This window comes from Halictus rubicundus, chromosome 11 (assembly GCF_050948215.1).
Source record: "Halictus rubicundus isolate RS-2024b chromosome 11, iyHalRubi1_principal, whole genome shotgun sequence".
Taxonomy (NCBI): Eukaryota; Metazoa; Arthropoda; class Insecta; order Hymenoptera; family Halictidae; genus Halictus; species Halictus rubicundus.
The window spans coordinates 11,042,587-11,066,569 of NC_135159.1; the positions used below are offsets into that span (position 1 = coordinate 11,042,587).

At 36.2% G+C, this 23,983-nt stretch overlaps 1 protein-coding gene across 5 annotated transcripts; it reads left to right on the forward strand.

Annotated features, from left to right (window-relative positions):
* The first annotated feature begins 215 nt into the window (after positions 1 to 215).
* On the forward strand, positions 216 to 23,856 carry LOC143359246 (uncharacterized). 5 transcript variants are annotated; one of them, XM_076797055.1, is made up of 11 exons: positions 216 to 343; positions 5,526 to 5,628; positions 13,176 to 13,267; positions 19,445 to 19,554; positions 21,223 to 21,345; positions 21,669 to 21,827; positions 21,996 to 22,174; positions 22,445 to 22,687; positions 22,784 to 22,974; positions 23,208 to 23,408; positions 23,502 to 23,856. In XM_076797055.1, the coding sequence occupies exons 2-11, from the start codon at positions 5,535 to 5,537 to the stop codon at positions 23,733 to 23,735; spliced, it is 1,626 nt and encodes a 541-aa protein (XP_076653170.1). In that variant the 5' UTR covers positions 216 to 343; positions 5,526 to 5,534; the 3' UTR covers positions 23,736 to 23,856. The 5 variants fall into 5 exon arrangements, with proteins under 5 accessions (XP_076653170.1, XP_076653167.1, XP_076653169.1 ...); XM_076797052.1 differs by lacking the exon at positions 216 to 343 and adding an exon at positions 2,211 to 2,602; XM_076797054.1 differs by lacking the exon at positions 216 to 343 and adding an exon at positions 3,471 to 3,532 and having other exon boundaries at positions 5,506 to 5,628.
* The last annotated feature ends 127 nt before the right edge of the window (positions 23,857 to 23,983 follow it).

The window sequence follows — 23,983 nt, forward strand, 5'->3', positions numbered from 1 at the left end:
ATATGATGGTTAAGTTCTTTGATATTTCGATGAAAATGACGGTTTGCAATTTCCGTATCGTTCGAATACGGATATGCAGCGTCTAATCAGTTTTCTGTTAGATAGTTTTATCGGTTAACAGCTGTATCTTTTTTTGTCGGGATATTCTTATCTGTTTTGATAAGAAATTACGTCGTTGGGATTGATATTGTTTGTTTTGTTTTTAAGTAGTTTACGATTACGTTGAAACTCATATTTGACTTCGGAGTCGGAGTAGGTGGGAAAAATACAAATGGCGGAAATAGTGAGAGGAGGATGATGCGAAGAAATATTCTGAAAAATTTGCAAGTCATCCGCGTTATTCGTATGTATATTTACGTATAGTTTGGAATATAAATTGTAGCTATTATTTGTAGTTTAACCATCGTTCGTTTATTATTTCGAGAAATCCGTTCTTATGGTATATTTATTCTTCGTTCAATGCTGTCGATTCTTGTGTTTATATTTTGTTTGTTAATCAGAAAATAAAATGATGAAATAGATACCTACCTTGACCGCATTCGTAATATTACGTTAATAAATATAGGGTGTCCTGTTAGAAATAAAATACAAAAACTACAAAATCTACAGAAAAACTTATAAGATATAGTGAAATATATATTCTCATTCGTCATAATTCAATTCCATAATTTCATACGTTTATTATTCAATCACAAAACTTTTTTATTTTCAATTATTTTTTTATGGAACTTTTTGCCAACATGACTAACGATAACTTCGTATACCAATACTACCGCAACGAAAACGTTTTCTTAGCAATGTTTAAATTAAAAAATCCGCTATACTAATCATTTTTCGACATGTGTGGGTTAATGCTTTTCCATTGAGAATAAAAACTGCGTTCCATACCCAGTTTTTCATAGTATTTTTATTAAAAAATACACAGTTTCATTTAAAAGATTAAAGTTGACCTTCAAATCTCCAAAGCGCCTCTACTTAATAAAAAGTCACGGACTCATTACCATTTCTCCGTTGGTACCGTGTAACATTTGCACAAATAATGTTTTTGTACAACCCATAATTTAGAAGTTAATTGAGGTGAATATACACCGTGTATATTTTTGGAAGTATTCAAAAACATTTAGCGATATTTCCAAAATAATATACAATTACGCTCTAAAATTGCATGAAATCATTAAAATTTCAAAACATAAATGCGGCACAGGTTACCATTGTCCGATTGCCCCCAAATTCTGCGCACATCATTTCCTCGCCAAGTCTCACAATTTATGAGACAAAAAAGAAATACAAATAATCACAATAAGATGCGACTACTACAATAATGTAACCGTTGTCATCTTATAACTTCAATAAAAAATCAGCAATTTTATTTTAAAAATCAGCAATTCTAGGTTTCTGGAATTTTTCAAAAATCGATTTTGCAGTCATAAATTCCGAAAAAATTCACAGTCGTGTGTACTGTTGTGTAGAATGTTCGTGAATTTTTTCGTAATTTTTCGTTAAGCAGAAGGAATAGAGCATAATTTATTAAACCGTATATAATTACCCTTATGGTAGGGGTACCGACTCAAATCTTCAAGACCAGTAAAATATCTCTAAAAAAAAAGACCCAACTATCGTAATAATGTAACCGTTGTCATCTTATAACTTCAATAAAAAACCAGCAATTTTATTTAAAAAATCAGCAATTCTAGGTTTCTGGAATTTTTCAAAAATCGATTTTGCAGTCATAAATTCCGAAAAAATTCACGGTCGTGTGTGCTGTTCCCTAGAACGTTCGTGAATTGTTTCGTAATTTTTCGTTAAGCAGAAGGAACAGAGCATAATTGAAAGGGTATACAATTACCCTTGTGGTAAGGGTCGAATCTTCAAGACCAATAAAATGTCTTAAAAAAAAAAGACACAACTATCGTAATAATGTAACTGTAGTCATCTTATAACTTCAATAAAAAATCAGCAATTTTAGGTTTTCTATTTTTTTTTTAATCAAAAATAACTGGACTGCGAATCTTTACGCAAAGTACAAATGTCTCAAAAAAATGGTCGTCCCCCAAAAGCGAAGGGTCCGTTCTATGCGCGTTATAAGCGACCCTTCGTTGCCGAATTTTTCGCACATATCGAGGGATTGCTGTATCGCATTATTGGCCGTGATGTTGGTAGGTAAAGAGGCATGCGCTGCCTGCGCGCGATGACCCTCTTACCTCTTTAACGATCTTTCCTGGCAAGAACGACTACCGCGCCGTATCTCCTCAAACTGAACGCCTGGTACCTGACTCCGGCGAGGATTCCGCAGTCGTCGGAACAGACTAACAGACCGCGGTCACTCGGCGAACACGAGGTCCACGTGTTTTGTCACCTTCCCTCCTCGTCTGCGTCCCTCGACGCAGTTCACTCGCCGTCGCTCTTCGATCGCCTAGTCGCGCGCCACCCGTTCGCATAGTCGTCCTCCTTCCAGTGATCTCGAGGATCCAGGACGAACCGCCTGCGACCGGAACTTACCGACTCCCTGCGGAACATCGAAGATCTATTGTGTCAGTCCAATCGTTCTTCGATTCGTGCCGTCCGGTCTCTCGTCGTTTCGCAGACAAGTCCAATGAATTGCGTAAGTCTAATCACGCTTGTCCTGGAACGTCCCGTAGACACGTCCTGCGCGTTCGAACCGTCGTCTATTAACGCGGGAAAAATGAATTCGGCCCGGTAGCGTCGACCGGGACACGTCCGTGCTTCGTTTTCGTTCATTCTCTTCGCCTTAACTTTTTTTTACAATTAAACCAAATCACTCGAGGCTTCTTGAGATGCTAGGATTAGTTTGCTAGATGAAAACAATTTTCTCGAATTTGCTATCGCCCGGAGTTTCGAATTTCTGCGAAAAATTTTCTCGGATTTCAGGAGGTTCTCGATTTTTCTGTACGCGTTTGCCCAATCCGAAAAATTAAGAAAAATTACACGTTGATGATCACAGTGAGATTCACTTATAGTAATAATGTGACCGTTGTCATTTTATAATTTCAATAGAAAATCAGCAGTTTTATCTTAAAAATCAGTAATCTTAGGTTTTTGGAATTTTTTAAAAATCGATTTTGCAGTCGAAAATTCGGAAAAAATTCACAGTCGTGTGGGCTGTTCGGTGGAATGTTGGTGAATTTTTTCGTAATTTTTCGTTAAGCAGAACCGAGAAAGTATAGCGTAATTCGTGAAACTACCCTTGCGGTAGGGGTGCCGGCTCGAAACTTGCGGCAGCGGGTTTTCTTTGGGGTGCCCGTCGAATAAATCTTTATAAATCTCTATAAATCTTTATAAATCTGTGTCTTTTTAAAATCGGGAATTTTTAACCTGGTCCAGCCGATTCGCAACACGGCGCGGTGAGCACTGCTGATTCATTGAGTGATATAATGATGTTGTCGAAACGCGAATAGGTCGCTCCATCTGATGCGCGTCGGCAAAAGTCGTGCCCACAATAACAGTGAGTTCGAACGTTTGATCCAAAGAGGATCGGGATCTAGTGTTGGTGATTTCCCATATCCTCCGCTCGGTCAGCATTGCTCCCTCAAGTCTCTTAATTTTCCAATCAGCTCCATTAACGCATCGACTGCCGCATCTCGCCCACACAGGAGCGAGTGGAGGAATTGTCCAAATTAGAAAATGAATTTTTCCATAACGCATCGTACCCAAGGTTTTGCACCGTAGCTTTTCAATTTTTATTTCGTCGAATAAATTACTTTGACTTACCAAATATAAATTATAAATAATTCTTGGGCATTCTCCGCTTTGCGAAACAATTTTCGGAAGCAAGTTGCTCATTCTATACTCTGCTCCCGAAGGACTCCGGTCGGGCCACAGGACTCGTTCGGGTCCGGTCGGTTTCTCCGAGCAGCCTCAAACATTCCCCGACTTTCTAAAACAATTATCTCGGTTCTATCCTCGGAAACGTCATTCTCATTTTCTATTCCGATCCCGAAGGACTCTCGGTCTCGCGTTTTCGTCTGGTTCCGTCGGTCCGTCGGGTCTAGTCGGGCCGGCCGACCCGGTGTATTTGCGTCCCCGACTCGTTCCATCCATCAGGGCCGACATAAGCGGAGTTAGGCGACCCCTTGCCACACGCAAAATAGCAGCGAGCAATATCCGAGGCAGTTCCGGAATTTCTGGCCGACCCACCTTGCCGTGACGCGTCCTCTTCGAGCCGAAGAGGAACCGGAAGAAACCAGCATAAATCAGCCGATCGGTAACCTCCTCGAGGATTCGAACGTTCACGCGGGAAATTGCCGTTTCGAGGATCGATACCGCCCACCTGCCGTTTCGATCCGGATCTTCTCGATCCGAGTGGTCCGGATCGAAAAATGTGTTCTGAAAAATTTGTTTTCTGGACCATTCGAAGTTTGAAGAAAGTCGTTTGATGAAGCTGTGGATCGAGCACAAGTGTGGTTCATTCGGCTAGGACTTGTGTGCGTTGATGGATGATTTTCTCTGTCAGTGATCTCGCTATGTCGCAGAGGGGAATCGATAGTGTCAGCAAGTTTCATTGAACTTTTCGCTTTGCTGCGTTTGGCTCGAATCCTAGGGCTATAATTGCCGAAAATCCGATGACTATGCGGCCGGTTTCTCTGTGAGACGCTCATGATCTCGAGCGGATCAGACAGCAGGCTACGGACCCAATTACTGTGGGGGTACCAGCTACTGTACCTATATTAATTATACTTGCTTTTAGTTAGATAAAAATTATATTAACACTAGGTTTACGTCAAAATGACGGGTTCTAATATTTTTAATTTAAAATTATTAAGATTCTGAGGACGCATGCGTGAGAAATTATTTAGCCAATTTATTACTTTGGGTATATATTATTTTTAAAATATTGCTAAAAATGTGGGTGGCACGTTCTTGTTATTTTTATAAATTAATGTAACATAGTCGCTTTTAGTGCTCCATAAACCTAGTGTTAAGAGATATTAAATTTATTTCATTAAAATCAGTTAATATACAATATCTCTTTTTTAATATTTATTACGCTTTCAAAACAAGTATAATTAATGTAGGCACAGTAATTGGTACCCCCATAGTAATTGGGTCTCTTATCCTATGTGCATGAAGAAATTCTATTTTGTTCAGTGTTTGTATTACAAACACTGGTGGATTTGTTTAATGGATATTGTTTAAGATATTTCCGGAAATTTTTGGAATAAAATGGTTTTGTTAGTTTAGTGAGTGTGGACGGTACTGTGGGCGATTGGATTGTTATACAAATTTCTAAATTATCTTTTGGGTGAGGTTTCCTCGAAAATGGATTCAACAATATGATTGTAGTCATGTCTGTTTTGTCGCCATTTTGGCATCAGCAGGTCCATGTGTTTACCTTTGAAATTTACAAACAAATAATTTCTATATTTACCCGGAACTTGAGAGCCAGAGTAATTTTCAATATTTTCAAAAATTCTCGTTCATAACTTTTACTTAATTAAATGTTCCACAATATTTCCTTTTCTCTAGGGAAATTATAATTTATTTGAGAATCCTTTTTTTTTGTTTAGTCGAACAGGATGGACAGCGATGAGGACGACAGTGTTATGGTCGAATTGTACATTTACGACCTGTCGAAAGGCATGGCTGCTAAAATGTCCAGAACTGTCATAGGTGAGTGAAATGTTAACAATTAATATTAATATTCTAACGTAGGCCATCGTTGGGGTCTTTCCTGACCCTTTTATCGCAAAGTTGCTTATTATTTTTTTTAATTTCCGTTTGCGAAACTGAAACTGTGCTCAATTTGCAATATTTATTAAAATATATATATATATTTTTCAAATTAAAAATATTTCCTAAAAATATTTCTTAGAAATCATATCCACGAATACTCGTGATATATTAATATGATAAAATACAAAATTTGTCAACGTTATATACTATAATTTTTTAATTTTTTAAACTTTTAAAAATTTCGAAAAATCGATCCCCAAAAGCTTCACAAAAATATTTCTAGAAATCATATCCACCAATACTCGTGATATATTAATAAAGAAAACTACAAAATTTGTCAACGTTATATATAATTTTGAAATTTTTGAAACTTTTAAACATTTCGAAAAATCGGCCCACAAAAGCTTCTATTCTTGCACAGATCGTCGCAGATCATTGCGAACTAAATATGATCCGTGGTACCGCGAAGAACTTCGCATTTTCGAAAATTGTTGGTAAATTGCCGCGATACAGGAATGGACGTTCGCGGGGGTATTAATTTTAGCTGTGACAATGCAAGGGACGATAACTGTTCTGCGTTGGATGGTCGGACGTTATTTAAATGGCCGAGTCCGTTTCTTCTGCGTGAAATTCGTTGTACGTTATTTAAAGCGTCCGTTGCTGCGTCTTCGTCCGAGACACACGCGTGTACGGCGAGGTAAACAGCAACAACAAGATATTTTTACGCAGTGAATAACGGTGTCGATATACTCGAGCCTGGTTGGCTGAAAAAGAAAAAAGAAAATGATCAAAAAGTTGGTAGAATTCGTCGCGTTACTGCGCTTCTTTATTGTCGATCCGACAGTGTTATTTATACAAATGCAAAATTTTCTGGGTGGCATTTTGTGCAACGAAAGCAGAATTAATTTTGTTATTGTTGAGCAGCGTTATTTATACAGATTGCAAATTTTTTTTTGGCATTTTCTGCAATAAAATCTGAATCTATATTTTTTATTGCGCACCGTTGCTCATTCGGATTTCTTCTAGGGAATTTTGTGCAACGAAAGCAGAATTAATTTTATTATTATTGAACGGTGTTGTTTATACAAATTTTTGTGGGACATTTTGGGCAATGAGATCAGGATTAATTGTCTTTTTGTTGAATCTATTACTTGTACAAATTGTATTTCAAATTATTCTTCTAAGCTGGTCGATAATTTTTATTTTTCACTAATTTTACACTCTACATTTGGTCAAATACTATTTACGTGTTTGCTGTGCCACTGTTGATTATAGTAATTGAACTTCACGCCCGTTGATATGTCCAATTTCTCTTCCCTTTGTGCCATTAACCTGTCAGTATTTTAATCTGTTATTCGAATAAAAGCGGTTCAATGTTTCTTGCCAAATAATTATACAAGTATAATTGTACAGGATGAATCAGAATATCAAGTTGATGTCTCCCTCGGGATAAAGGTTGCTAACATTAAAAGAACGTTAAATATATTGGATATTATTTTATATAATTATTCTGAAACCAATTTTACTATTTCAAATTAACCAGTATATTTTCATGGTAAATTAGTTTTTTTGCAGTGTTAAATATAAAAAACCACCGTCAGTGGACGAGAGCTGAATTGTTCGGTTTCTCTTTTTAGATTTTTTTGGGTTCTATTTCTAATTAAAGTGGAGGTACCATTTGACCCAGTTGTATGATTCATCCTGTGTAATTAAAGACGGTATCACACTGTGGAGTAAACAAGGAATAGAACAATTAATTCACGAAACGAACGAATATAAATAATGTAGAAAAGATAACTAAATTCTATCGGTGGAGAAACTATATTTAAAAAAAATTTTCTATTAAAAACGTCCTCCTAATTGAAAATTTATCAAACAGATTAAAAAGGACAGTTGAAAGAATTAAAATAATAATTACACTTTTATTTATATTTTATTACATTTCATCACAGTTACATTTTTATTTACATTTCATTACAATTATATTTTTATGTAATGCGAATGGCGTCCACGTGGGTATTTATGATCGAAAAACCACTTAATTAATTAAGTTGCGTTTAAGAAAAAAAATTGGTTAAAAAGCGGCCACCTGATGACGTGGCTTATTGATGACGTAAATTCGTAGGAATAGGAGATATCTTGAACAGTCGAAGCGAAACTTAGTTTAAATAATAACTAATAATAATTCCGACGTCAGCAACGTGCTGAAAATCCAATTGGCCTTCCCCAACGAGGGAAAACGGAAAGCACCTGTTTAGGTGCTCGGATATTTGGCAATACCCGCTAAGCACTACCGCCATTTTGGTTCGGAGCAATTTAAATATAAACACTTCCGAAAAGGGAGTGAATCACAAGAAAAGGGCAGCATTGCGCAAGCGTTCGTCGTCGATCTCACTAAATATACTACTAGGTCATTGAAAAATAAATGGCCGATTGCTGTCTATATCTGTAGTATTATAATAGTAGTATATTTATGCAAATCAAATATCCTTCGGTCGTTGCGCAAACTAAAAATTCCAGAAAAATGTTCTCTCGTTTAGGAAGCAATTCAGAATATGCGAAACAATAATGTTACCAGAACAAATCAAATAAAAGAAAATATAATAAAATGTTATTAAAAGTACTACTATGAGGTCATTGGAAAAAAATGCTGAAAAGTTGCAGAAAAATGTATCCTTTTATTAAATAATTAGAAACCTTAAAAATATAATAGGGATTTTATTAAAAGCGAAATTTATAATTAGGTTTTTTAAAATTTGTTTATTTTCAACGAATTCTAAGTACATTATCAGTACATTTCCGTGGCTTATTATCGCTGGATTATTATTGTTTCCGCTTTTAGCTTGATAGCCACATTTCATACATTTCACAGAAGCATCAGTTATGTTTGTGGGTCTGCTAACAAAGAGACTTGGATTAACTCGGAATTGCTTGATACATCGCAGGTTTTTAAGAAACCTAAAAGTATCGCAAACTTTTTTTTAGCACTCTCCAGTTATTTCACTGTGAATGTTATTTTTGAGCTGTTTAATTAGATTAGTGTGAACACACAGCTTCAACTACCTCTTTATTTTCTTATTGCTTTTATTTTTTTCTGAAGTTTTTTATCCAAAATTGTAAAAAAATCTTTCAGAGTACTATTTTTACTATATGTATATTCATGTATATTTTGTAATATTTTATTGAAAGGTCGATTCACGGGACCAGCGAAGATAATTAATTATGAATTATGTAGTTAACGGGCACATTCGTTAGCGTGAATGTTCGTTTAAGTTGACGTACTATTTTTGCTGGCGAATACATTCACTGTTTCAATCAGTATGCGCATATATTGACCGCGTATCACGTGTATACATTTACCTAATTCCTATATTTACGAGATAATATATGTGTACGCGTGATTATACAGGGCGTCCCAAAAATGTTGTACTTCTTTCAAAGAGGCGATTCCTGAGGATATTTGAAGTAACTTTTTCCTTTGCGAAAATGTTCTCCGTGGCTTTGTTAAGGAGTTATCATCGAAAAACACGGACCAATCAGCGCGCGGCTACAGCGGACCGGTTCCGGCTCGGCCAATACCGTCGCCGCGCTCAGCGGAACCGGTCGCTGGGCCGGAACCGGTCCGCTATAAGCTGCGTTCTGATTGGTCCGTGTTTTTCGTTAATAACTCCTTAACGGAGCCCCGGAGAAAATTTTCGCAAAGGAAAAAGTTGCTTAAAATGATCTCAGGAATCGCCCCTTTCAAGGAAGTATGATATAAAAATTAATATTAATTTAAATTGTAGGGGGTTTTTCATTTCAATTATGTAAATAATACAAATACAGTTCAGAAGTAGCTTTTCTAATATGTACATAAGTAGCAACGTAAATTGTTACAAACAACGTGATAATTTATGAAAATTGTAAACGAGATTGTAAAAGAAAATAATTCAAGGAACCGAATAAAAAATTCTTTATTTCTACAATAACTTGAAATACATATTGATACTCTTACATTCCTAAACTTTTTCTATCTATGCATTTTTGTTATAAATAGACAGCGGATCTTTATGCAAAATAATTGCAACAAACTCGAGTGAAATGTATAATTCATTTTGTTTCTTAATGTGTTTACTCGACACGGGATACCAAAATGGCGGAAGATCCCAATTTCGCCCGGTTCTCTTTGGTCTGCTCGAATGTTTGCGAAAATTCGGGAGAATGCGGAAGCCATAAGGATGGAAAGGATTCGTTCGAGGCGAAATTCCACGGAAACAGTTTAACGCAGAGTATTCGCCACACACACACGCACACACGCACGCACAGACACATACAGTGTGAAACTAACGCTTGTCCATGTCTCCACGAGGCTTTTACGTCATGTTCATCCAAGGTTCGTTCGCCACTCGCGGAGTCAGTCGTGTCGTGCTTGCAGATCTATTTTCGCAAGCGTTTCTTGTAATTGTTCATGCGCTCGCCTATGTATTTCACGCTGCACGCGAATCTCCTTACGGATCAACCGAGGATTATTTACCATTGCCGAAATGTTCGATGAGAATGAGTTAGGGCTTGTGCAAAAATGTGCAAAAATTATGCAAAAACCGATTTTCAAATCGCAGTATTATTCGCTTATTGTCAGAAATTTGAAAAGCTGTAGAAAAATGTTATTCATATGCGCCTGTTGTTGTAAAAATGGTATCGGTAGCTATTTTAACAGAGGATTTCTTGCCCCAATAATTCTGTTACATTACAAACAATTTTCATTAAACGCTACTAAATATTAATCTATTAATACTGAAATTAACTAGATTATACAACGTAAATAAAATCATTGGCGCTGAGTAAAATTTTATGAATATTGAAAATCAACCAGATTATAGAAGTATGGAATAATTGTTAATAACAACGCAGATCGGTTCTATGCAAGAAAGGGGAGAGAAACTCGCGCGGAATTAAATGGTGATCTGTTCTACAGGTTTTGGCATATTGCAAAATCTCGGTGTAAAAGCTCAACGACCCCATAACACAGAGAGAGTGTCAGCGGAGTGCAGAAATGAGCAGCCGAACCGGAAAAAGCCGCGATCCCGAGCGTGGCCGCTCGTAAAACGTGTTGCGCAAGCGTCGAAAGTGGTGAATCGTCGGGTTGGATGGCCCGTGGTGGCTATTTCTCGCTTATATTTCGCCATGGCATGGCACGACCCTCCCAGAAACGCGTTGCAATAAGAAAATCGCGGATATGCTCGGCTATTCCCGCGGTGAGAAACTGGGTCGAGGAAGTCACGGGCCGACGACTCCGAATTCGAGCCGAGTCCGGGCCGAGCAAGCTCGAAATTATGCGTTACGCTCACCCTCCGCACTGCCGCGAACTACTATTACCCAACGGTCTTATTAAAAACTCCAATTTGCGACGCCCACGTGGCTCCGCTTTCGCGAAAATCGTTCTCGAGTCTCGGAAACCGCAGAAAATATTAGGTTACTCGAATAAGTTTATTAATACATGCTCGAAGCCATAGCACTTGCACGGAATTTTAAAGACTCGGTATATACATTACGTCTCTTCTTATCTAAATAATTCGGGAGAGAACATGCAACAAGCGTCAAACATCGCGGCAAAATTGTTCGAATTCAGTTCTCAACGTGAAGTCGTTAATAGTCGATCAAAAATTTTGTACTTCCGCGAAAGGATCCGTGAGGTGATTTCAAGTAACTTTTTCCTTTGCGAAAATGTTCTCCGAGGCTCCGTTAAGCAGTTATTCACGAAAAACACGGACCAATCGGAGCGCGGCTACTGCGAACCGGTTCCGGCTCGGCCAATGCCGACGCCGCGCTCAGCGGAACCGATCCGCTACAAGCCGCGCTCTGATTGGTCCGTGTTTTTCGTTGATAACTCCTCAACGGAGCCTCGGAGAACATTTTCGTAAAGGAAAAAGTTGCTTCGAATGATCTCGGGAATCAGCACTTTCAAGGAGGTACATTTTTGGGACACCCTGTGTGAAACTGAAAAGAACTTTCTTTTCTATATTATGGCTGCCGACGTCTACAACTATAGAGGCAAATTTATGTTTCGACATATTTCTGTATCCAACATATTTTTCTTATTTTTAGAGAAGAACGTGAAATGATCGCTCTTAGAGCTTAGGGGATTTATTGTAAATTTGTCAACGCTGGTTTCTGGCATGTTTACGTTCGCTGATAGCAGGCAGGCCTCTCTAAGAGTACTATACGGCTGCCATTAATTCAACGTGGACATCAGGTGGACGTTGTGGTAAACAGCGAACGGATTTGCAATGACAAGGGCAGCCGCGATTATTATTGTACGCCGCGGGGGATTTGTTAACAAGGGTCCTTGGGCAGGAGCGTCCGCTGCCATTCTTAATCTATTTAGATCTAGACTATTAATTGTATTGACATCGAAGTTCACGCACCTCGTAACTCTTTGCGGCTTGCCAGGGGCCTGAACGTTTCGCTCGATAATCCTGCGATTTGTCAATTATACTGGTCGATGCAAAATAAACATTCCTGCAAAAGAACTGTTTAACTGTTTTCCCTTCTGTAAATTATTTGGCAATAATTGAAAGCGACATGAAGGGAAGCCTTCTCAGAAGGAATTCTGTTCTATATTTTATTCTTGCTATTAGTTAACAATGTTACAATTGATTTTTCTCGAACCAAGGGTGCTTATAAAAATATATTGTGATATATTTATTTTGTTGTATTTATGTAGTATGATAAGTCTTATGGTACAGATTATTTAAATGCAACTACAAAAAGAAAAGAATGGCATGTGAAATGGAAAATATAAAAACGTAAAATTACATATTAGAAAATATAAATCTAAGATAAATATAACATAATAAATATAATGCAAATATAATTTGGTGAAATTGCAAAACAGTTACAGCTTTTTTCAAAAGATCTCTGTTGTAAATTGATAAATTTCGTTCATTTATTCTATTGTTTATGAAAGGCTTTTGAAAATCACTTTATTATGCAAAAGTGAATGACAGTTTGAGTTTCGCGCACTTTGTTTGAAGTAGTTTAGGCTTAGAGGCAAAGTCTCATGCCAATCATCGCAAAGCTATAGTTAACATGCCCGGATGTATTTTTTGGCACGTCCATCAATCGTTCTGTCACGTTTTGACGCATAGGGCTCACGTGGATAGCCTAATTGCTATAGTTAATCTAGAGGGCAATTTTTCAAACAGCACATTAATGGAAGATAAAGTTAAAATTTAACGATCCAGCTGTATATATATTTTTTTCTAACAAAAATGAATGGTGAAAACACTAAACATTAATACATTTTAAGAATGCTGTTATATTATCATATAATAATAATAATAATGCGAGAGTATTCATTTATTCAAGTTATTAAGAAGTTAAATCAATTTTTATCTAATTCTTGCTTATAGTTTCTATTTATTTAATGTTAAATGTTTGTTTATTTCGTTAGTGGTTATGTTATAGACACTATATCTAATCAAAGAATGTTTATTTATGTTTAGGTCGACACGTAGAAGGAATATGGCATACAGCTATCGTCGCTTTTGGTAGAGAATACTACTTTGGTCCATTTGGAATCCAGACTGCTCGACCTGTGAGTATAATTTTCTATTGTTCAAACACTATAACAAAAAACGTCTTTATTATATTATTACAATGAACAATTTTTTCAATAAAATTTTAACTGTTTTTATTTATGAACTCAAACAATATGTACACGCACACTAGTGTGTGAGTGAAAAATTGACAAACCTTTGTTTCGTTTAATCGCCCTGTTTGATTATTTAATTAAATATAATATTGTATTTCTAGGAATTGCAAAAGGAAAATTGATAAATGTACTGAGTGCCGTGGCAAGAAGTGACTATACTGTGACAATAAATTTTGCAGGTAATTTTGAGTGGGGAATGGTAAAACAATAGTTTTGAAAATATTAAAGAAAGCTTAGGGCAAGTGAGTTACACTTCTCATTTTATTTAAAATTCATTCATTCAAATTTTGATGTCTTATTATGCTAAATTTTTTGTGTCAATGGCAATGAAACCTAGTTGGAAAGTCTTCTACCTGAATAGAACCTAATCAGAGAACCTAATTAGATTTTATACAGGCACGAGTATTGCATTAAAATTTACAATCTAAGGTAACATTTTTTTTATGAATTTTCAAGTCCAACTTATAAATAATTTCTGGGAAGCGTAACTCATTGAAGACTCGATAAATTCTCATTTGTCAATTAAAACAAAGATCTAAACACTGTAATATATCTTGCGGATTATTTATGAAAAATTATCGGAATTTGTTGTCACGGTATTCGCAAATCTATTTTGAAACAGCCTGTGTCGATATCTAAATCGATAACGTGATTAATCTATTAAGAAGATGATTTAACTAGTAATTTATTTTTAGATATTTTCGTTAAAGGTTTTTCAATTTTTCTTTTGTAGCCTTATAAATATTTATGAAAGTCACACCCTAATTACTTTTGTTGTGAAGTAAGGTGCATCGAATCGTTCAACTTCATTGTAATATTGGTAATACGTTTAACTTTATCATTATACAATAATAATAATGACAATATACTGTATACACGAGAACTGTAAAAAATTATAATCTTTGGACGACAGTTAATTGAACTTTATTTATAGTGCTTAAGGACGTTGAATAGCGCTGCAACAAATTATATTATTAGTTTTGTAATTAATTGCATCATCGATATGCTATCGCATTTCATAATGGCTTTTTTAATTGACTGAACTAGATTATTAATATTATTCAAATAATAATATAACTTCGATATAAATAACTCTAACATAAATCAAATGAACGTAAACAAAATTATTTAAATTCTATAAATGACCAATGAGTAAAAAAATAATTTCTCAATTTATTCGTAGATTGCGTGCGAATAAGATTTAATGCAATTAAAATTTTAAATGTAAAATGAACATTTAGGATCAAAATGGAGATAGAAAATAGAAGTGACATAATTCAGAACATAAAAAGCTAATGACTAGTACGAAGGCCACTTTTTGGCATCTGAGACAGTGAAAATAGTATGAGCAATGCTATACAACATAAAATCACATATGACGCATAAAACGATACACATTTAATTACTCCACCAGCTAACATAAAAATTAGGCCATTTCTATTTCATACCAATGAATAAAGATAAAACTATTAATGCAGAATTAAGTATCACCTACCTCACAATTATGGTGCAGGCCTACTATTAAGACTATAAGAAGGCGCATCACATACCGTCAATTAAACCACTAAATACAGTTCAAGTTATACCGTGTTTAGTCTCATTTTAATCAGAAAAATGCCACAAATAAGTTGGCGAAAGTCCCATAAAAATATAATGAAAAATAAGGAAGTTTTGCAATTGGATTAGTAGTGGCTCACATCGATACACCCAACAAGCCATACATACTAGCTCGATATGGCTCCTCGCAGGGTGTGCCCCCCCCCCCCAGTATAGGGGATAGGTGACCTACTAAGATTATGTAGTTCCATTGAGCTTAGATCAAGACTTTACTGTACTTTCACCCTAAGTGCGTAAAACCCACAGTCTAGTTATTAGTTACAGTATAATCGATAACCGTGATAATTGCAAGTGACTGGACTGCGGATTTTCATGCAAAACAAAAATTGTCTCCCTTAAATTTCTTAATTTTCCAGAAGATAATTGTTCGAATGCAGAACCGCAAAGCCATTAGAAGAATCGAATTTATGTTTTCATATTATTCTCAGCTTTTGGGAATTATTGAAAGAGGAGTAATAAATGTTCACTTGACTTCTGATTCGTAGGACAGGCTCGAGCAATTTTTATTTTGCACAAGAACACCCTAAAACCTGCAGAGATTCGTACGATCCTCGGTCAGGGCAAATATTATTAATTTCTTAAATTAAATAAAAATTTTAATTTAATTATAAATCAATCGCTTTGTCTCGAATAGACGAGCCAGAATAAAGAAAGATCTACGAGCATAGTAGCCCAGAAAAAAAGAGAGAGAGAGAGAGAGAGAAACATAGCAATTGATCCGTTCGATTTGGAGTGTCGAAAATGTGGCTCGGGTGGCCAACAACGTAGAAAAATCGTGCAGCTAGGTGCTCGGGGTTAATTGCTCGGTTGCTCCCGTTGTTGCGAATGGTCCGCTGACATGACAGCTGGAATCCAAAAAAGAAAAGAAAAGAAAAAATAAAAAAATAAAAAGGACTCCGAGGAGAGCGAAATGTTAACGACTGATAGCGAGAGGTGTGCACTCGCTGCCATCCGAATCATGACCGATCAGCTTCGGGGCTAGCAACGAGGAGTCATTCCACGCCATACGATACGCTAGACACGAGCGGGTACTAAATTTGGTCCGGTTGCTCCTAAAATTAGCTACCCGGTTTACTTGATTCTCTTTCACTCCTCTCGCACACGCACTCTCTCTCTCTCTCTCCTGTCACTCTCTCATGCCGTTTTCTCGTCACTCTCTCCGTTCTATGGTACAACCCCGGTCGCCTAAGATTCGACGAGATCCGGCGAAAGCTGTCGGTAAGTCTTCCCGTCGATTCTCCACCTCTAACAAGCTGCTGGGACCTGTTTCGAGGTACGCTAGAACCTCCATAACTGCTCCCTACCCTGGAACAGACCTGGGCAAAATTTCGAGAGAAAATATTCCAAATGCTATTTGAAAATCATACTTAATTTAATGTGGTCTAAATGAAATACTACTTTGAATAGAACGAAAAATTTCGGCAGATAAAACACTTCAATTTTGATAACCGGATACGTAAAATAAAATATTTTACTGTCGTATTTCGAATATTTCCTTACAATGGAAATTAGTTGAGCAAATAGTTAGTATTATGAATTATAATTTTTAACGCAAGAAACTATAATAGCGAACAAAGTTAATATACTATTAAATACAATTATATTAATTATATTTTATTTGTTGCCTGGCGATAATAAGAACGGAATTTTAGACGAGGGCGACTACAACAATATAGAAGTTGCGCAAGATACTATTAAATACAATTATAACAAAGTTAATAGTTAACAACTTAAATTTGTAAGCTAATTGCGAATATTTGCCTGTGACATGTTGATAAACAGAAGACAATGTCGTAATAACATTACCCGCGACAAAATATCAGAAAAGTGTAAGTTAGTATCGACTACTTGAAATACTATTTTACGCAGTCCTGCAAAATAAGTCTCGCTATTTTCGATATTTTCCAAATAAAATACTATTTTTGAATAGTAATTCAAAAACTTTTTCTTATAAATAAAATTATTTATTTGCACGATTATAGGTATGCTTTAAAAATAAAATGGACTATTTACTATTTTCTATTTCAAAAACTATTTTGCCCAGCACTGCCCTGGAATCACTATACCCAAAAAGTCGTGCACTGACATTACAATCAACATGATGGTTGCTAAAATGGTACCATAAACTCTCAAAGTCTTTGACTCGACGCCCTGTATATAAAAATCAGCAAAAAGTTAAATAAAAAAATTGCAGTATAATATTCTATGGTTCTGTATATTAAATTACAGAAAAAGAAATTAAACGGAAAAATTGTAGTATAATATTCTATGGTCCTGTATATTAAATTACAGAAAAAGAAATTAAACGGAAAAATTGTAGTATAATATTCTATGGCCCTGTATATTAAATTACAGAAAAAGAAATTAAACAGAAAAATTGTAGTATAATATTCTATGGCTCTGTATATTAAATTACAGAAAAAGAAATTAAACAGAAAAATTGTAGTATAATATTCTATGATCTTGTATATTAAATTACAGAAAAAAAAATTAAACAGAAAAATTGTAATATAATATTCTATGGTCCTGTGTATTAAATTACAGAAAAAGAAATTAAACAGAAAAATTATAGTATAATATTCTATGATCCTATATATTAATTCACAGAGAAAAAGTTAAACGGAAAAATTGTAGTATAATATTCTTTGATCTATTATTTTCTATGATTTATTATTCTGAGATCTAGAATTTTGCACTGACCTAACGTACGAGAGAAATTCAAACAGAGTTTATTCTTTCGAAATTTACCCCCACCATTTACAATTTTCTGGAGTTTTATTTTTCGGGATATGGACCACAAAGAACACTATGATTTCGAGTACTATGCACGTGTGCACGCGGCCGTGAACGCGCCGAAAAATAAACCGGAACCGGCATGGATGAAGAGGTTGCGCGCGATCATCGATGATCTTGAGTTACACGCTGCTCGGACGCGTGGCGTCGCGACGTCAGTTCGAATGCGAGTGGTTCCTTGACGAAACGACGGAGAAACGGTTGGATCGTGCTTCGACTTCCTTCTTTCAGGTGAAAAAGATCGTTCACGTGACTCGGACAAAACGCGCAAGTGACTATCAAAAATCCCACATGACGCGCGGTTCGGTTAAACAAAGTTTAGTAGCATCCTCGATGACTGTACTGTGTCAAACAGAAGCTTCGACATCGTTTTTCTAATTGATAGAAACAAATTCGTCATCGTTCGGATTTTTATACAAAATAAAAGTTTGCGGAAGACGCGAGAGCTAAATTTATATTTTTCATTAGTAATTTTAACGTAGTGACGAAATAATATATTATTAACACTCTTAAAGTCCAATATTTAAGTTTAATACCTCCACTGTTTTAAATTGCATCTACTCATTTTTGTCATGAATGTATAAAATTTAATCATCGCTTTTACAATGTTTATTAACATTAGGTTTGTAAGAGATTTGCATTTTTATTTACCAGCTCAGCTGATCAATTTAACCTACTTCGTGATCTCCAACATTCTTCAGCATTTGTACATCTATTTTCCAACCGCTCAGCTGATCAACTAGTACCAATCCCCATTTGGGATCATGCACATGGATTGCATTAAGAAATGAAAAAAAAACTAAATACATTCCAAACGCCGCCACCCTCAAATGGGGATATTTTTTCAATCGATCATAAAACAATAATTAATTTTCCAAATTTCATTTAACTTTTGGCAAAAGTCGGCTCAAATGTAAAAGTATTAACCAAACATAAACCCCAAGTAAATTACATATAAATATATGAAAATTAACCAAATATAAAGCCCAAATAAATTACATATAAATATACAAATACTAAACAAATATAAACCCCAAATAAATTACATATAAATATATAAAAATTAACCAAATATAAACTCCAAATAAATTACATATAAATATACAAATACTAACCAAATATAAACCCCAAATAAATTACATATAAATATATAAAAATCAACCAAATATAAACCCCAAATAAATTACATATAAATATATAAATATTTTAAGCAAAAATTCAAAGATAAAAATTTGTTAACTACTGGGTAAATTTGTCGTCTACTGCTTTAAATCGCCCTTGCTCGTTTGTGCCATGCATGAATGAAATTTTCGATCAGGTGCTCTGTAATTGTTCCGAGTTTACGTGGAGGCTGTTTACCGGCTATTTCGTGGCTCCCTTTTTCTTCTTCGATTCGCATGATCGTTCAGTTCGATCCGAGAGAGCGCGCTGGCACGATACAAGATGGTCCACGGTTATTTTGAGCGATTCTTGCAGGGAACGGTTTCGGTTTTGTCACGGTTCTAAAATTGTGCGCGTCGGGGGCGACGCCGGGCCGGGCCGGGCCGGGCCGCGTCGCAACGCCTTCGTAAAATTGACATTGGCGCGCTTCCGAATCTACGATTTCTTCCCGCAACATCATCCCGGAAGAATCCGGTTTTTCCGTTTCAGGGTGGAACGGTGTTAGGCGAGCCGGACAAGGTGGAAAGCATCGGCGTCACTTACCTGTCGTACTCCATCTTCCTCGAGTACATCAACGGCCTGGGAACGACCAAGTTCGCGTGAGTTTGATCATGTTCATTTTCATGCTTCCGGGGATTTCAATTCGAATATAAAAATTCGAATCTGTTTATTTTGTTATTTTCTACGATTTTATCCGAGTGCAATGTAATTATTTTTCTGTTTGGAAAGGTTTGATTATGTTTGCTTGGACATGTCCATTTTCATGCTTCCGCGTGACGGAAATTTATTTCAATTCGAATATAAAAATACTATTCTGTTTATTTTGTAATTTTCTACGATTTTATCCGAGTGCAATGTAGTTCTCTTTGTGTTTGGAAAGGTTTGATTATGTTTGCTTGGACATGTCCATTTTCATGCTTCCGCGTGACGGAAATTTATTTCAATTCGAATATAAAAATACTATTCTGTTTATTTTGTTATTTTCTACGATTTTATCCGAGTGCAATGTAACTCTTTTTCTGTATGAAAAGGTTTGATTATGTTTGCTTGGACATGTCCATTTTCATGCTTCTGCGAGACGGAAATTTATTTCAATTCGAATATAAAAACGCTATTCTGTTTATTTAGTAATTTTCTACGATTTTATCCGAGTGCAATGTAGTTCTCTTTGTGTTTGGAAAGGTTTGATTATGTTTGCTTGGACATGTCCATTTTCATGCTTCCGCGTGACGGAGATTTATTTCAATTCGAATATAAAAACGCTATTCTGTTTATTTAGTAATTTTCTACGATTTTATCCGAGTGCAATGTAGTTCTCTTTGTGTTTGGAAAGGTTTGATTATGTTTGCTTGGACATGTCCATTTTCATGCTTCCGCGTGACGGAGATTTATTTCAATTCGAATATAAAAACGCTATTCTGTTTATTTAGTAATTTTCTACGATTTTATCCGAGTGCAATGTAGTTCTCTTTGTGTTTGGAAAGGTTTGATTATGTTTGCTTGGACATGTCCATTTTCATTCTTCCGCGTGTCGGAAATATATTTTCATTCAGAAAGTAAAATATTTAAATTGTTGCGTTCAGCAATAAAATATTTCATCTTTTTAATTTGAGGGAAATCTAAAATGAAAACAATTTAAAAATCTCTAATTTATTTATGTTCGAAAGAAAATGTCTAATTTGTTAATTTTGGAAATAAAATACATGTAATATTTTAAAAATAGTATTCACAAATGAAGGAGCTACAAGTTAATTATCTCGGTCAAATATCATAGTGACAACTTTATTGGTCTCGCTATACCTCTGCATTTTCGTTTTTATTATCATGATTCATGGATCGTGCGTCACAAGTATCACGAGTGATAAATGATCATGCAAGCGCGAGCAATTTTCCGCGGTCTCTGCTATTCTTATTTTAGTTATTGCATTTTGTATTTCTCGCAAAATGGAGGCACGAGCGTTTGGAATTTATCATACACGCTGATATAGTTCTTGCTTCCCGTGCTTCCTATGTTTGTGTTATAAAATGCATTACATCCGTGGTCTAATAATAACCGCAGAAAAACAGGCCAACTTAGGCACAGACATCTTTTAACCGAAAATAACCCTTAACCCTCGCGAGGAGGATGCTTTCAACGATTTCGTGGCAACCATAACTGGATCCATTCAAATTCTCATGCGTCCATTTTTAAACGTTCCTAGTCTAGTTGTAACATTAATGGAATGATTAATATGTCGGTACCAATTACATTGAATATTTTATTGCAGCCCAGGAACGTACAATCTATTCAAGCACAACTGCAACTGCTTCACGGAAGAAGTCAGCAACTTTTTGGCGGGAAAAAGTATTCCGAAGTACATCCTCGATCTACCAGAAGAGATACTCCAATTGTAAGATTAAAAAAAAAGAATTAATATTTTAATATAAAAATTTTATAACAATTTTTCATCCGAAGCTTCGTTTCCGAGATTTATATCGCGTCTGACACGTCTGATCACGACCGACCAATTCTACTTCTACTGATCTTTAAACTTGACTTTCTACAAAATGGGGTGTCGAACAAAGAAATGTTATTGCTTTTTTCCATCTATTTTTAGATGTAGAGTCATCCCCTGCCCAGTTGTACTATGACTTCCGCTCCACCCTGTATAGCATAAGTATATTTGACATGTCCAACTCTGTTCGACTCAAATCGCTTCAATTTTATGCGCAGACCCCTTGGACAGGGCTTGAGAACGCTGATAGAAACTTTGAGCAAGAGCCCAAGTGGATCAGCACTGTTTACAGTCGGTTCGACATTCCTTGGGACAAGAAACCAGAGGGAAGCCTCGCCAGAATTTGAACTTTTAAATGAGGCCATTGAGGAAGCACGGTGAGAACAATTTTTTAACTCTACGTAAACATTGAACGTCTCTGAAGAACACTTTTTCTTTGTGAGATGAGCAAAATGCTCCATAACATTAATAATATCGACTCTATTTCTTTTTGTGTAAACTATTATCTAGTGTGTATTGATATCGTTGTTTAAATCTTACGGCAGATTAAATTCAATTGCGTTGGAAGAAAGAAGGAACGAGCTCAACGAGAAGCTAGCTAAAGAGGACAGGAAGAAGAAGAAAAAGAAGAAGAAGGAGAAGAAACACAAGGGAAGTAAAGAGATTGCCAGTGATACGAATAGTACTGGTCCCAGCAATTGTTCAGAAATGGCGGAAAGCGAAGGTAAATTACATTTCATCGGCTAATGTTGTTTTTCATTTATATTAGTTCATAGTAAATTGTACGTAGCTATAACTCAAATAAAAATACAAGATATTAAGAATGTTCAGCTAAAATGATTCAAGGTTAAATTCTAGAGATATTGTTTGCTAAAAACAAAAGTTGCGGTTTTGAAAGTTTGCAGTCTTTGCTCCGCGTTGTGTGTAACACATTATTGGAGAATTTACACCGTATAACACATTGTGATACTGTAAAACATTTATCTGTTACCAGCTGCCCAACAATTGACCGAAGCACAATTGTTGAGCCTCGACGAGCCCGCAGAATCGTTGCCAGCAGAGCCCCCTATAGTGTTCAAAGACTTGGTGGACGTGAAGGCAGAGTATGACGCTCTGAACAGCTTGATAACAGAGCTGCTGAACGAAGAGGAGAAACAATGCATGGACAAACTAAGAATGTACATCCTAGAGGATGAAGGCTCCTGGGCACTCGAAGACAACTTCTTAAATTTTGTAGGTGAGTCGGCGTAATTGTCGTCATCACGTCTAGAACGCTAAATAATCTGCATAAATATTATATCTGATACTGAACGACGTTTACGTAATTCGTCAGGTCGAATTCTGAGGGATGAGGCGATACCAAGCAACGCAAGAGTGAAACTGTTCAACATACTTTCTGTTGCTGCGTTGAAGGACGATGTGATTCTTTTGTTACACCAGGACAGGAGAGATCATATCATTATGAACTATGCTTACGACTTTGATCTGCATCCTGTGGAAGAACAGCTTGCTCTCACACAATTTGTAAGTGATATCCAATGTTACGCTCTTTCGGATATCTCCAAGCAAAAGCGTGGAAACAAATTTTAACCTTTCACGGTTGAAAGGGTTCCCACTTTTTCATTTCAAAAGTAGCAAGCTGAACTAAACAACCCATGAGTGTTTAGGTACTTTTAGTGAAAACATAAAGAGTATCTAGTAAAAATGATTTCAGTTGAAAAAGATGTTTATAATCCCCCATGTGTTATGCGTTGCAGTTAACAAACTTGTTCGAGAACCTCAGCAGTTCCGAGTGGCTGTTGTACATATCCTTGTGGCAGCACAAGAACCAGAAAATCAACAACATCAGAGTGACGACGAAAGTGGCGATACACGCGTTGCTTTCACCCTCAATAGACTTGCAGACACGGGGTGCTGCTATTATTCACAATCTGGTCTGCAAGGAAGTCAAAACTGTGGTCTGTATCTTTCTTATGTGACATCTTTGATCTATCGCTTGAACTCACGTCGCAGAATCTGAGGGTCCTTACGTTTTTCTGAAATTCCCATAGGTGTTCGACGATCTGGCTGCAGAACTGACGATGGCGTTGTGCCAATACTTCAACGACACGCCTGAAGAGGAGCAGCTGTTCGTTTGCATGAAGTCGTTGGCTCGTTTGACCCAGGTCAGCAGTGATTACGTGCCGATGACCATTAAGATGGTTGGCATGCAACCGACCAAGTTCCGGGGAACGTCCGAGAGGGTTGACGAACAAATCGAGCTGGTCAACAAGAGATTGACGTAAATCGGCCAAGAAATGGCCACACGTGTGCCAAACCGAGCGCGTCGAACGATCTTATTATTGTGTTATAATTGAATTTTTACATAGAGATTCTATCGAAAATAAATATCGACTATAATTAGTATTACGTTTATTAATGATCAATCATCGTTGTCACTTAATATTATTGTTACCATTATTGTCATCGCCATCGTCATTATATTATTGTTATTATTATTATCGTCGTTGTTATATTACTGCATTGAAAGTTG